Source organism: Carcharodon carcharias, chromosome 12 (assembly GCF_017639515.1).
Source record: "Carcharodon carcharias isolate sCarCar2 chromosome 12, sCarCar2.pri, whole genome shotgun sequence".
Lineage (NCBI taxonomy): Eukaryota > Metazoa > Chordata > Chondrichthyes > Lamniformes > Lamnidae > Carcharodon > Carcharodon carcharias.
In genome coordinates, this window is record NC_054478.1 from 6588648 (window position 1) to 6601638 (window position 12991).

Genomic DNA, 12991 nt, shown 5'->3' on the forward strand with positions numbered 1-12991 from the left:
TTTGGTTTGTGCACTGGCTTTGACTTTCTCTCTGGATAGTGCACTGGCTTTCTCACTCACTCTCTCTCTGGTTAGAGCACTGGATTTGACTCGGGTTAGTGAACTGTTTTTGACTCTCTCCTGGATAGTGCGATGGATTGACTCTGTTTGGTCAGTGCACTGGCTTTGACTCTCTCTCTCTCTCTCTCTGGTTAGTGCACTGGCTTTGTCTCTTTCTCTCTCTGGTTAGTGCACTGGCTTTGTCTCTTTCTCTCTCTGGTTAGTGCACTGGTATTGACTCTCTGGTTAGTGCACTGGCTTTGACTCTCTCTGGTAGTGCACTGGCTTTGACTCTCTCTGGTAGTGCACTGGCTTTGACTCTCTCTGGTAGTGCACTGGTTTTGACTCTCTCTGGTTAGTGCACTTGTTTTGACACTTTTGGTTTGTGCACTGTCTTTGACTCTCTCTCTCTCTCTCTCTCTCTCTCTCTCTCTCTCTCACTCTGGTTAGTGCATTGGCTTTGTCTCACTCTCTGGTTAGTGCACTGGCTTTGACTGTCTCTCTCTCTGGTTAGTGCACTAGCTTTGACTCTCTGGTTAGTGCACTGGCTTTGATTCTCTCTGGTTAGTGCACTAGCTTTGACTCAGGTTAGTGCACTGGATTTGACTCTCTCTCTGTCTCTGTCTCTGGTTAGTGCACTGGCTTTGTCTCTTTCTCTCTCTGGTTAGAGCACTGGATTTGACTCTGGTTTGGGAACTGTTTTTGACTCTCTCCTGGATAGTGCGATGGCTTGACTCTGTTTGGTCAGTGCACTGGCTTTGACTCTCTCTCTCTCTCTCTGGTTAGTGCACTGGCTTTGTCTCTTTCTCTCTCTGGTTAGTGCACTGGTATTGACTCTCTGGTTAGTGCACTGGCTTTGACTCTCTCTGGTAGTGCACTGGCTTTGACTCTCTCTGGTAGTGCACTGGCTTTGACTCTCTCTGGTAGTGCACTGGCTTTGACTCTCTCTGGTAGTGCACTGGTTTTGACTCTCTCTGGTTAGTGCACTTGTTTTGACTCTTTTGGTTTGTGCACTGTCTTTGACTCTCTCTCTCTCTCTCTCTCCATCACTCTGGTTAGTGCATTGGCTTTGTCTCACTCTCTGGTTAGTGCACTGGCTTTGACTGTCTCTCTCTCTGGTTAGTGCACTAGCTTTGACTCTCTGGTTAGTGCACTGGCTTTGATTCTCTCTCTCTGGTTAGTGCACTGGCTTTGACTCAGGTTAGTGCACTGGATTTGACTCTCTCTCTCTCTCTCTCTGGTTAGTGCACTGGCTTTGTCTCTCTGGTTAGTGCACTGGCTTTTACTCTCTGGTTAGGACACTGGCTTTGCCTCTCTCTATGGTTAGTGCACTAGCTTTGACTTTCTCTCTGGATAGTGCACTGGCTTTGACTTTCTGGTAAGTGCACTGGCATTGACTGTCTCTCTCTGGTTAGTGCACTGGTTTCGACTCTCTGGTTAGTGCACTGACTTTGACTCTGGTAAGTGCACTGGCATTGACTGTCTCTCTCTGGTTAGTGCACTGGTTTCGACTCTCTGGTTAGTGCACTGACTTTGACTCTGGTTAGTGCACGGGCTTTGACTCTCTTGTTAGTGCACTGGTTTTGACTCTCTCTGGTTAGTGCACTGGAATCGACTATCTTTGTTTCATGCACTGGCTTTGAATCTCTTTGGTTTGTGCACTGGCTTTGACTTTCTCTCTGGATAGTGCACTGGCTTTCTCACTCACTCTCTCTCTGGTTAGAGCACTGGATTTGACTCTGGTTAGTGAACTGTTTTTGACTCTCTCCTGGATAGTGCGCTGGCTTTGACTCTGTGTGGTCAGTGCACTGGCTTTGACTCTCTCTCTCTTTCTCTGGTTAGTGCACTGGCTTTGTCTCTTTCTCTCTCTGGTTAGTGCACTGGTATTGACTCTCTGGTTAGTGCACTGGATTTGACTGTCTCTCTCTCTGGTTAGTGCACTAGCTTTGACTCTCTGGTTAGTGCACTGGCTTTGATACTCTCTCTCTAGTTAGTGCACTAGCTTTGACTCAGGTTAGTGCACTGGATTTGACTCTCTTTCTCTCTCTCTCTCTCTCTCTCTGGTTAGTGCACTGGCTTTGTCTCTCTGGTTAGTGCACTGGCTTTTACTCTCTGGTTAGGACACTGGCTTTGCCTCTCTCTATGGTTAGTGCACTAGCTTTGACTTTCTCTCTGGATAGTGCACTGGCTTTGACTTTCTGTTAAGTGCAATGGCATTGACTGTCTCTCTCTGGTTAGTGCACTGGTTTCGACTCTCTCTGGTTAGTGCACTGGATTTGACGCTCACTCTGGTTAGTGCACTGGCTTTCTTTCTCTGGTTAGTGCACTGGTTTTGACTCTCTCTGGTTAGTGCACTGGAATCGACTATCCTTGTTTCATGCACTGGCTTTGAATCTCTTTGGTTTGTGCACTGGCTTTGACTTTCTCTCTGGATAGTGCACTGGCTTTCTCACTCACTCTCTCTGGTTAGAGCACTGGATTTGACTCTGGTTAGTGAACTGTTTTTGACTCTCTCCTGGATAGTGCGCTGGCTTTGACTCTGGTCAGTGCACTGGCTTTGACTCTCTCTCTCTCTCTCTCTCTCTGGTTAGTGCACTGGCTTTGACTCTTTCTCTCTCTGGTTAGTGCACTGGTATTGACTCTCTGGTTAGTGCACTGGCTTTGACTCTCTCTGGTTAGGGCACTGGCTTTGACTCTCTCTGGTTAGTGCACTGGCTTTGACTCTCTCTGGTAGTGCACTGGCTTTGACTCTCTCTGGTAGTGCACTGGCTTTGACTCTCTCTGGTAGTGCACTGGTTTTGACTCTCTCTGGTTAGTGCACTTGTTTTGACTCTTTTGGTTTGTGCACTGTCTTTGACTCTCTCTCTCACTCTCTGGTTAGTGCACTGGCTTTGACTGTCTCTCTCTCTGGTTAGTGCACTAGCTTTGACTCTCTGGTTAGTGCACTGGCTTTGACTTTCTGGTAAGTGCACTGGCATTGACTGTCTCTCTCTGGTTAGTGCACTGGTTTTGACTCTCTCTGGTTAGTGCACTGGCTTTGACGCTCACTCTGGTTAGTGCACTGGCTTTGACTCTCTCTTTGTTTAGTGCACTGGCTTTGACTCTCTCTTTGTTTAGTGCACTGGCTTTGACTCTCTCTTTGTTTAGTGCACTGGCTTTGACTCTCTTTGTCTAGTGCACTGGATTTGACTCTCTCTTTGGTTATTGCACTGGCTTTGTCTCTCTCTCTCTCTCTGGTTAAGGCACTGGTTTTGACTCTCTGGTTAGTGCACTGGCTTTTACTCTCTCTGGTTAGGGCACTGGCTTTGACTCTCTAGCTAGTACACTGGCTATGACTCTGGTTAGTGCACTGCCTTTGACTCTCTCTGGATAGTGCACTGGCTTTTCTTCTCCCCCTCTCTCTCTGTTTAGGGCACTGGCTTTGACTCTGGTTAGTGAACTGGCTTTGACTCTCTCTCTGGATAGTGCGCTGGCTTTGACTCTGGTTAGTGCACTTGCTTTGACTCTCTCTCTCTCTCTCTGGTTAGTGCACTGGCTTTGAATCCCTCTTAGTGAACTGGCTTTGACTCTCTCTGGTAGTGCACTGGTTTTGACTTTCTCTGGTTAGTGCACTTGCATTGACTCTTTTTTGGTTTGTGCACTGTCTTTGACTCTCTCACTCTCTCTCTCTCTGTCTCTCTCTGTCTCTCTCGGTCTCTCTCTGTCTCTCTCGGTCTCTCTCGGTCTCTCTCTCGGTCTCTCTCTCGGTCTCTGTCTCTCGGGCTCTGTCTCTCGGGCTCTGTCTCTCGGGCTCTGTCTCTCGGGCTCTGTCTCTCGGGCTCTGTCTCTCGGGCTCTGTCTCTCGGGCTCTGTCTCTCGGGCTCTGTCCTCTCGGGCTCTGTCTCTCGGGCTCTGTCTCTCGGGCTCTGTCTCTCGGGCTCTGTCTCTCGGGCTCTGTCTCTCGGGCTCTGTCTCTCGGGCTCTGTCTCTCGGGCTCTGTCTCTCGGGCTCTGTCTCTCGGGCTCTGTCTCTCGGGCTCTGTCTCTCGGGCTCTGTCTCTCGGGGCTCTGTCTCGGGCTCTGTCTCTCGGGCTCAGTCTCTCGGGCTCTGTCTCTCGGGCTCTGTCTCTCGGGCTCTGTCTCTCGGGCTCTGTCTCGGCTCTGTCTCTCGGCGCTTCTCTCGGGCTCTGCTCTCGGGCTCTGTCTCTCGGGCTCTGTCTCTCGGGCTCTGTCTCTCGGGCTCTGTCTCTCCCTGTCTCTCGGGCTCTGTCCTCTCCGGGCTCTGTCTCTCGGGCTCTGTCTCTCGGGCTCTGTCTCTCGGGCTCTGTCTCTCGGGCTCTGTCTCTCGGGCTCTGTCTCTCGGGCTCTGTCTCTCGGGCTCTGTCTCTCGGGCTCTGTCTCTCGGGCTCTGTCTCTCGGGCTCTGTCTCTCGGGCTCTGTCTCTCGGGCTCTGTCTCTCGGGCTCTGTCTCTCGGGCTCTGTCTCTCGGGCTCTGTCTCTCGGGCTCTGTCTCTCGGGCTCTGTCTCTCGGGCTCTGTCTCTCGGGCTCTGTCTCTCGGGCTCTGTCTCTCGGGCTCTGTCTCTCGGGCTCTGTCTCTCGGGCTCTGTCTCTCGGGCTCTGTCTCTCGGGCTCTGTCTCTCGGGCTCTGTCTCTCGGGCTCTGTCTCTCGGGCTCTGTCTCTCGGGCTCTGTCTCTCGGGCTCTGTCTCTCGGGCTCTGTCTCTCGGGCTCTGTCTCTCGGGCTCTGTCTCTCGGGCTCTGTCTCTCGGGCTCTGTCTCTCGGGCTCTGTCTCTCGGGCTCTGTCTCTCGGGCTCTGTCTCTCGGGCTCTGTCTCTCGGGCTCTGTCTCTCGGGCTCTGTCTCTCGGGCTCTGTCTCTCGGGCTCTGTCTCTCGGGCTCTGTCTCTCGGGCTCTGTCTCTCGGGCTCTGTCTCTCGGGCTCTGTCTCTCGGGCTCTGTCTCTCGGGCTCTGTCTCTCGGGCTCTGTCTCTCGGGCTCTGTCTCTCGGGCTCTGTCTCTCGGGCTCTGTCTCTCGGGCTCTGTCTCTCGGGCTCTGTCTCTCGGGCTCTGTCTCTCGGGCTCTGTCTCTCGGGCTCTGTCTCTCGGGCTCTGTCTCTCGGGCTCTGTCTCTCGGGCTCTGTCTCTCGGGCTCTGTCTCTCGGGCTCTGTCTCTCGGGCTCTGTCTCTCGGGCTCTGTCTCTCGGGCTCTGTCTCTCGGGCTCTGTCTCTCGGGCTCTGTCTCTCGGGCTCTGTCTCTCGGGCTCTGTCTCTCGGGCTCTGTCCTGTCTCTCGGGCTCTGTCTCTCGGGCTCTGTCTCTCGGGCTCTGTCTCTCGGGCTCTGTCTCTCGGGCTCTGTCTCTCGGGCTCTGTCTCTCGGGCTCTGTCTCTCGGGCTCTGTCTCTCGGGCTCTGTCTCTCGGGCTCTGTCTCTCGGGCTCTGTCTCTCGGGCTCTGTCTCTCGGGCTCTGTCTCTCGGGCTCTGTCTCTCGGGCTCTGTCTCTCGGGCTCTGTCTCTCGGGCTCTGTCTCTCGGGCTCTGTCTCTCGGGCTCTGTCTCTCGGGCTCTGTCTCTCGGGCTCTGTCTCTCGGGCTCTGTCTCTCGGTCTCTGTCTCTCGGTCTCTGTCTCTCGGTCTCTGTCTCTCGGTCTCTGTCTCTCGGTCTCTGTCTCACTCTGTGGTTAGTGCACTCACTTTGACTCTCTCTCTCTCTGGTTAGTGCACTGGCTTTGACTCCCTCTTAGTGAACTGGCTTTGACTCTCTCTGGTAGTGCACTGGTTTTGACTTTCTCTGGTTAGTGCACTTGTTGTGACTCTCTCTCTCTCTCTGGTTAGTGCACTGGCTTTGACTCCCTCTTAGTGCACTGACTTTGACTCTCTCTGGTAGTTCACTGGTTTTGACTTTCTCTGGTTAGTGCACTTGCTTTGACTCTTTTGGTTTGTGCACTGTCTTTGACTCTCTCACTCTCTCTCTCTCTCTCTCTCTCTCCCTCTCTGTCTCTGTCTCTCTCTCTCTGTCTCTCTCTCTCTGTCTCTGTCTCTGTCCCTCTCTCTCACTCTGGTTAGTGCATTGGCTTTGTCTCACTCTCTGGTTAGTGCACTGGCTTTGACTGTCTCTCTCTCTGTGGTTAGTGCACTGGCTTTGACTCTCTTTGGTTGGTGCACTGGCTTTGACTCTCTCTCTGGTTAGTGCACTGGCTTTGACTCTTTCTCTCTCTGCTTAGTGCACTGGTGTCGACTCTCTAGTGCACTGGCTTTTAATCTCTCTCTCTGGTTAGTGCACTGGCTTTGACTCTCTCTATGGTTAGGGCACTGGCTTTGACTGTCTCTCTGCTTAGTGCACTGGCTTTGACTCTCTTTGGTTAGTGCACTGGCTTTGACTCTCTCTCTGGTTAGTGCACTGGCTTTGACTCTTTCTCTCTCTGCTTAGTGCACTGGTGTCGACTCTCTAGTTAGTGCACTGGCTTTTAATCTCTCTGGTTAGTGCACTGGCTTTGACTCTCTCTATGGTTAGGGCACTGGCTTTGACTTTCTTTCTGGTTGTGGACTGGCTTTGACTTTCTCACTGGATAATGCACTGGCTTTGACTCTCTCTCTCTCTCTCTCTCTCTCTGGTTAGTGCACTGACTTTGACTCTATCTGGTTAGTACACATGCTTTGACTCTCTTGATTAGTGCTTTGGCTTTGACTCTCTCTGGTTAGTGCGCTGGTTTTGACTCTCTGGATAGAGCACTGGTTTTGATTCTCTCTCTGGTTAGTGCACGGGCTTTGACTCTCTTGTTAGTGCACTGGTTTTGACTCTCTCTGGTTAGTGCACTGGAATCGACTATCTTTGTTTCATGGACTGGCTTTGAATCTCTTTGGTTTGTGCACTGGCTTTGACTTTCTCTCTGGATAGTGCACTGGCTTTCTCACTCACTCTCTCTCTCTGGTTAGAGCACTGGATTTGACTCTGGTTAGTGAACTGTTTTTGACTCTCTCCAGGATAGTGCGCTGGCTTTGACTCTGTGTGGTCAGTGCACTGGCTTTGACTCTCTCTCTCTTTCTCTGGTTAGTGCACTGGCTTTGTCTCTTTCTCTCTCTGGTTAGTGCACTGGTATTGACTCTCTGGTTAGTGCACTGGCTTTGAATCTCTCTGGTAGTGCACTGGCTTTGACTCTCTCTGGTAGTGCACTGGCTTTGACTCTCTCTGGTAGTGCACTGGCTTTGACTCTCTCTGGTAGTGCACTGGCTTTGTCTCTCTCTGGTAGTGCACTGGCTTTTACTCTCTCTGGTTAGTGCACTTGTTTTGACTCTTTTGGTTTTTGCACTGTCTTTGACACTCTCTCTCTCTCTCTCTCTCTCTCTCTCTCTCTCTCACTCTGGTTAGTGCATTGGCTTTGTCTCACTCTCTGGTTAGTGCACTAGCTTTGACTCTCTGGTTAGTGCACTGGCTTTGATTCTCTCTCTCTGGTTAGTGCACTATCATTGACTCAGGTTAGTGCACTGGATTTGACTCTCTCTCTCTCTGGTTAGTGCACTGGCTTTGTCTCTTTCTCTCTCTGGTTAGTGCACTGGCTTTGACTCTCTGGTTAGTGCACTGGCTTTTACTCTCTCTCTGGTTAGGACACTGGCTTTGCCTCTCTCTATGGTTAGTGCACTAGCTTTGAATTTCTCTCTGGATAGTGCACTGGCTTTGACTTTCTGGTAAGTGCACTGGCATTGACTGTCTCTCTCTGGTTAGTGCACTGGTTTCGACTCTCTCTGGTTAGTGCACTGGCTTTGACGCTCACTCTGGTTAGTGCACTGGCTTTGACTCTCTGGTTAGTGCACTGACTTTGACTCTGGTTAGTGCACGGGCTTTGACTCTCTCTGGTTAGTGCACTGGAATCGACTATCTTTGTTTCATGCACTGGCTTTGAATCTCTTTGGTTTGTGCACTGGCTTTGACTTTCTCTCTGGATAGTGCACTGGCTTTCTCACTCAGTCTCTCTCTGGTTAGAGCACTCGATTTGACTCTGGTTAGTGAACTGTTTTTGACTCTCTCCTGGATAGTGCGCTGGCTTTGACTCTGTTTGGTCAGTGCACTGGCTTTGACTCTCTCTCTCTCTCTCTCTGGTTAGTGCACTGGCTTTGTCTCTTTCTCTCTCTGGTTAGTGCACTGGTATTGACTCTCTGGTTAGTGCACTGGCTTTCACTCTCTCTGGTAGTGCACTGGCTTTGACTCTCTCTGGTAGTGCACTGGCTTTGACTCTCTCTGGTAGTGCACTGGCTTTGACTCTCTCTGGTAGTGCACTGGCTTTGACTCTCTCTGGTAGTGCACTGGCTTTGACTCTCTCTGGTAGTGCACTGGCTTTGACTCTCTCTGGTTAGTGCACTTGTTTTGACTCTTTTGGTTTGTGCACTGTCTTTGACTCTCTCTCTCTCTCTCTCTCTCTCTCTCTCTCACTCTGGTTAGTGCATTGGCTTTGTCTCACTCTCTGGTTAGTGCACTGGCTTTGACTGTCTCTCTCTCTGGTTAGTGCACTAGCTTTGACTCTCTGGTTAGTGAACTGGCTTTGATTCTCTCTCTCTGGTTAATGCACTAGCTTTGACTCAGGTTAGTACACTGGATTTGACTCTCTCTCTGCTTAGTGCACTGGCTTTGACTCTCTCTCTCTCTCTCTCTCTCTCCCTCCCTCTCTCTGGTTAGTGCACTGGCTGTGTCTCTTTCTCTCTCTGGTTAAAGCACTGGTTTTGACTCTCTGGTTAGTGCACTGGCTTTTACTCTCTCTGGTTAGGGCACTGGCTTTGCCTCTATGGTTAGGGCACTGACTTTGACTTTCTCTCTGGATAGTGCACTGGCTTTGACTTTCTCTCTGGATAGTGCACTGGTTTTGAATCTCTCTCTATCTCTCTCTCTCGTTAGTGCACTGGCTTTGACTCTATCAGGTTAGTGCACTTGCTTTGACTCTCCTGATTAGTGCACTTGCTTTGAGTCTTTTGGTTTGTGCACTGTCTTTGACTCTCTCTCTCTGCCTCTGTCTCTCTCTCTCTCTCTCTCTCTCTCTCTGTCTCTCTCTCTCTCTTTCTCACTCACTCTATCTCTGGTTAGTGCACTAGCTTTGACTCTGGTTAGTGCACTGGATTTGACTCTCTCTCTGCTTAGTGCACTATTTTGACTTTCGGGTGAGTGCACTGGCTTTGACTCTCTTTGTTTAGCGCACTGGCTTTGACTCTCTTTGTTTAGTGCACTGGCTTTGAATCTCTTTGTTTAGTGCACTGGCTTTGACTCTCTCTCTCTCTCTCTCTCTCTCTCTCTCTCTCTCTCTCTCTCTCTCTGTCTCTCTGGTTAGTGTACTGGCTTTGACTCTTTCTCTCTCTGGTTAGTGCACTGGTTTTGACTCTCTGGTTAGTGCACTGGCTTTTACTCTCTGGTTAGGGCACTGGCTTTGCCTCTATCTATGGTTAGGGCACTGGCTTTGACTTTCTCTCTGGATAGTGCACTGGCTTTGACTCTCTCTCTCTCTCTCTCTCTCTCTCTCTCTCTCGTTAGTGCACTGGCTTTGACTCTGGTTAGTGCATTGGCTTTGACTTTCTCTCTGGATAGTGCGCTGGCTTTGAATCTCTTTGGTTAGTGCATTGGCTTTGACTCTCTCTCTCTCTCTGGTTAGTGCACTGGCTTTGTCTCTTTCTCTCTGTGGTCAGTGCACTGGTTTTGACTCTCTGGTTAGTGCACTGGCTTTTACTCTCTGGATAGGGCACTGGCTTTGCCTCTATCTATGGTTAGGGCACTGGCTTTGACTTTCTCTCTGGATAGTGCACTGGCTTTGACTCTCTCTCTCTCTCTCTCTCTCGTTAGTGCACTGGCTTTGACTCTGGTTAGTGCATTGGCTTTGACTTTCTCTCTGGATAGTGCGCTGGCTTTGAATCTCTTTGGTTAGTGCATTGGCTTTGACTCTCTCTCTCTCTGGTTAGTGCACTGGCTTTGTCTCTTTCTCTCTGTGGTCAGTGCACTGGTTTTGACTCTATGGTTAGTGCTCTGGCTTTTACTCTCTCTCTCTGGTTAGTGCACTGGCATTGGCTCTCGCTCTGGTTAGTGCACTGGCCTTGACTCTCTTTGGTTAGTGCACTGGCTTTGACTCTCTCTGGTTAGTGCACTGGCTTTGACTCTCTCTCTGCTTAGTGCACTGGTGTCGACTCTCTAGTTAGTGCACTGGCTTTTAATCTCTCTCTCTGGTTAGTGCACTGGCTTTGACTCTCTCTATGGTTAGGGCACTGGCTTTGACTTTCTTTCTGGTTTGTGGACTGGCTTTGACTTTCTCCCTGGATAATGCACTGGCGTTGACTCTCTCTCTCTCTCTCTCTCTCTCTCTCTCTCTCTCTCTCTCTCTCTCTCTCTGGTTAGTGCACTGACTTTGACTCTATCTGGTTAGTACACATGCTTTGACTCTCTTGATTAGTGCTTTGGCTTTGACTCTCTCTGGTTAGTGCGCTGATTTTGACTCTCTGGATAGAGCACTGGTTTTGATTCTCTCTCTGGTTAGTGCACTGGCTTTGACTCTCTCTGGTTAGTGCACTTGTTTTGACTCTCTGGTTAGTGCACGGGCTTTGACTCTCTTGTTAATGCACGGGCTTTGACTCTCTTGTTAATGCACGGGCTTTGACTCTCTGGTTAGTCCGCTGGCTTTGACTCTCTGGTTAGTGCACTGGCTTTGACTCTCTGGTTAGTGCACTGGCTTTTGCTCTCTGTTTAGTGCACTGGCTTTGACTTTCTGGTAAGTGCACTGGCATTGACTGTCTCTCTCTGGTTAGTGCACTGGTTTTGACTCTCTCTGGTTAGTGCACTGGCTTTGACGCTCACTCTGGTTAGTGCACTGGCTTTGACGCTCACTCTGGTTAGTGCACTGGCTTTGACTCTCTCTTTGTTTAGTGCACTGGCTTTGACTCTCTTTGTTTAGTGCAGTGGCTTTGACTCTCTCTCTCTGGTTATTGCACTGGCTTTGTCTCTCTCTCTCTCTGGTTAAAGCACTGGTTTTGACTCTCTGGTTAGTGCACTGGCTTTTCTCTCTCTCTCTCTCTCTGGTTAGGGCACTGGCTTTGACTCTCTAGCTAGTACACTGGCTATGACTCTGGTTAGGGCACTGGCTTTGACTCTCTCTGGACAGTGCACTGGCTTTTCTTCTACCCCCCTCTCTCTGTTTCGGGCACTGGATTTGACTCTGGTTAGTGAACTGGCTTTGACTCTCCCTCTGGATAGTGCGCTGGCTTTGAATCTGGTTAGTGCACTTGCTGTGACTCTCTCTCTCTCTCTCTGGTTAGTGCACTGGCTTTGACTCCCTCTTACTGAACTGGCTTTGACTCTTTCTGGTAGTGCACTGGTTTTGACTTTCTCTGGTTAGTGCAATTGCTTTGACTCTTTTGGTTTGTGCACTGTCTTTGACTCTCTCACTCTCTCTCTCTCTCTCTCTCTCTCTCTCTCTCCCTCTCTGTCTCTGTCTCTCTCTTTCTCTGTCTCTGTCTCTGTCTCTCTCTCTCACTCTGGTTAGTGCATTGGCTTTGTCTCACTCTCTGGTTAGCGCACTGGCTTTGACTGTCTCTCTCTCTGGTTAGTGCACTGGCTTTGACTCCCTTTGGTTGGTGCACTGGCTTTGACTCTCTCTCTGGTTAGTGCACTGGCTTTGACTCTTTCTCTGCTTAGTGCACTGGTGTCAACTCTCTAGTGCACTGGCTTTTAATCTCTCTCTGGTTAGTGCACTGGCTTTGACTCTCTCTATGGTTAGGGCACTGGCTTTGACTTTCTTTCTGGTTTGTGGACTGGCTTTGACTTTCTCCCTGGATAATGCACTGGCGTTGACTCTCTCTCTCTCTCTCTCTCTCTCTGGTTAGTGCGCTGGTTTTGACTCTCTGGATAGAGCACTGGTTTTGATTCTCTCTCTGGTTAGTGCACTGGCTTTGACTCTCTCTGGTTAGTGCACTTGTTTTGACTCTCTGGTTAGTGCACGGGCTTTGACTCTCTTGTTAATGCACGGGCTTTGACTCTCTTGTTAATGCACGGGCTTTGACTCTCTGGTTAGTGCGCTGGCTTTGACTCTCTGGTTAGTGCACTGGCTTTGACTCTCTGGTTAGTGCACTGGCTTTTGCTCTCTGTTTAGTGCACTGGCTTTGACTTTCTGGTAAGTGCACTGGCATTGACTGTCTCTCTCTGGTTAGTGCACTGGTTTTGACTCTCTCTGGTTAGTGCACTGGCTTTTAATCTCTCTATGGTTAGTGCACTGGCTTTGACTCTCTCTTTGTTTAGTGCACTGGCTTTGACTCTCTTTGTTTAGTGCAGTGGCTTTGACTCTCTCTCTCTGGTTATTGCACTGGCTTTGTCTCTCTCTCTCTCTCTCTGGTTAAAGCACTGGTTTTGACTCTCTGGTTAGTGCACTGGCTTTTACTCTCTCTCTCTCTGGTTAGGGCACTGGCTTTGACTCTCTAGCTAGTACACTGGCTATGACTCTGGTTAGTGCACTGGCTTTGACTCTCTATGGATAGTGCACTGGCTTTTCTTCTCCCCCTCTCTCTCTGTTTCGGGCACTGGATTTGACTCTGGTTAGTGAACTGGCTTTGACTCTCCCTCTGGATACTGCGCTGGCTTTGACTCTGGTTAGTGCACTTGCTGTGACTCTCTCTCTCTCTGGTTAGTGCACTGGCTTTGACTCCCTCTTAGTGAACTGGCTTTGACTCTTTCTGGTAGTGCACTGGTTTTGACTTTCTCTGGTTAGTGCACTTGCTTTGACTCTTTTGGTTTGTGCACTGTCTTTGACTCTCTCACTCTCTCTCTCTCTCTCTCTCCCTCTCTGTCTCTGTCTCTCTCTGTCTCTGTCTCTGTCTCTCTCTCTCTCACTCTGGTTAGTGCATTGGCTTTGTCTCACTCTCTGGTTAGTACACTGGCTTTGACTGTCTCTCTCTCTGGTTAGTGCACTGGCTTTGACTCTCTTTGGTTAGTGCACTGGCTTTGACTCTCTCTCTGGTTAGTG

At 50.1% G+C, this 12991-nt stretch overlaps 1 protein-coding gene across 1 annotated transcript in view; it reads right to left on the reverse strand.

The window, feature by feature from the left end:
• Window positions 1-11495, reverse strand: part of LOC121285062 (zinc finger CCCH domain-containing protein 13-like) — a gene marked incomplete at its 5' end in the record, with an annotated part of 12701 nt that extends 1206 nt beyond the window's left edge. The window contains 3 exons of the mRNA XM_041201185.1: window positions 4056-4204; window positions 9236-9286; window positions 11445-11495. Coding sequence (XP_041057119.1) covers window positions 4056-4204; window positions 9236-9286; window positions 11445-11495 — 251 coding nt within the window. The remainder of the gene's footprint in view (window positions 1-4055; window positions 4205-9235; window positions 9287-11444) is intronic.
• Between the last annotated feature and the right edge of the window lie 1496 nt (window positions 11496-12991).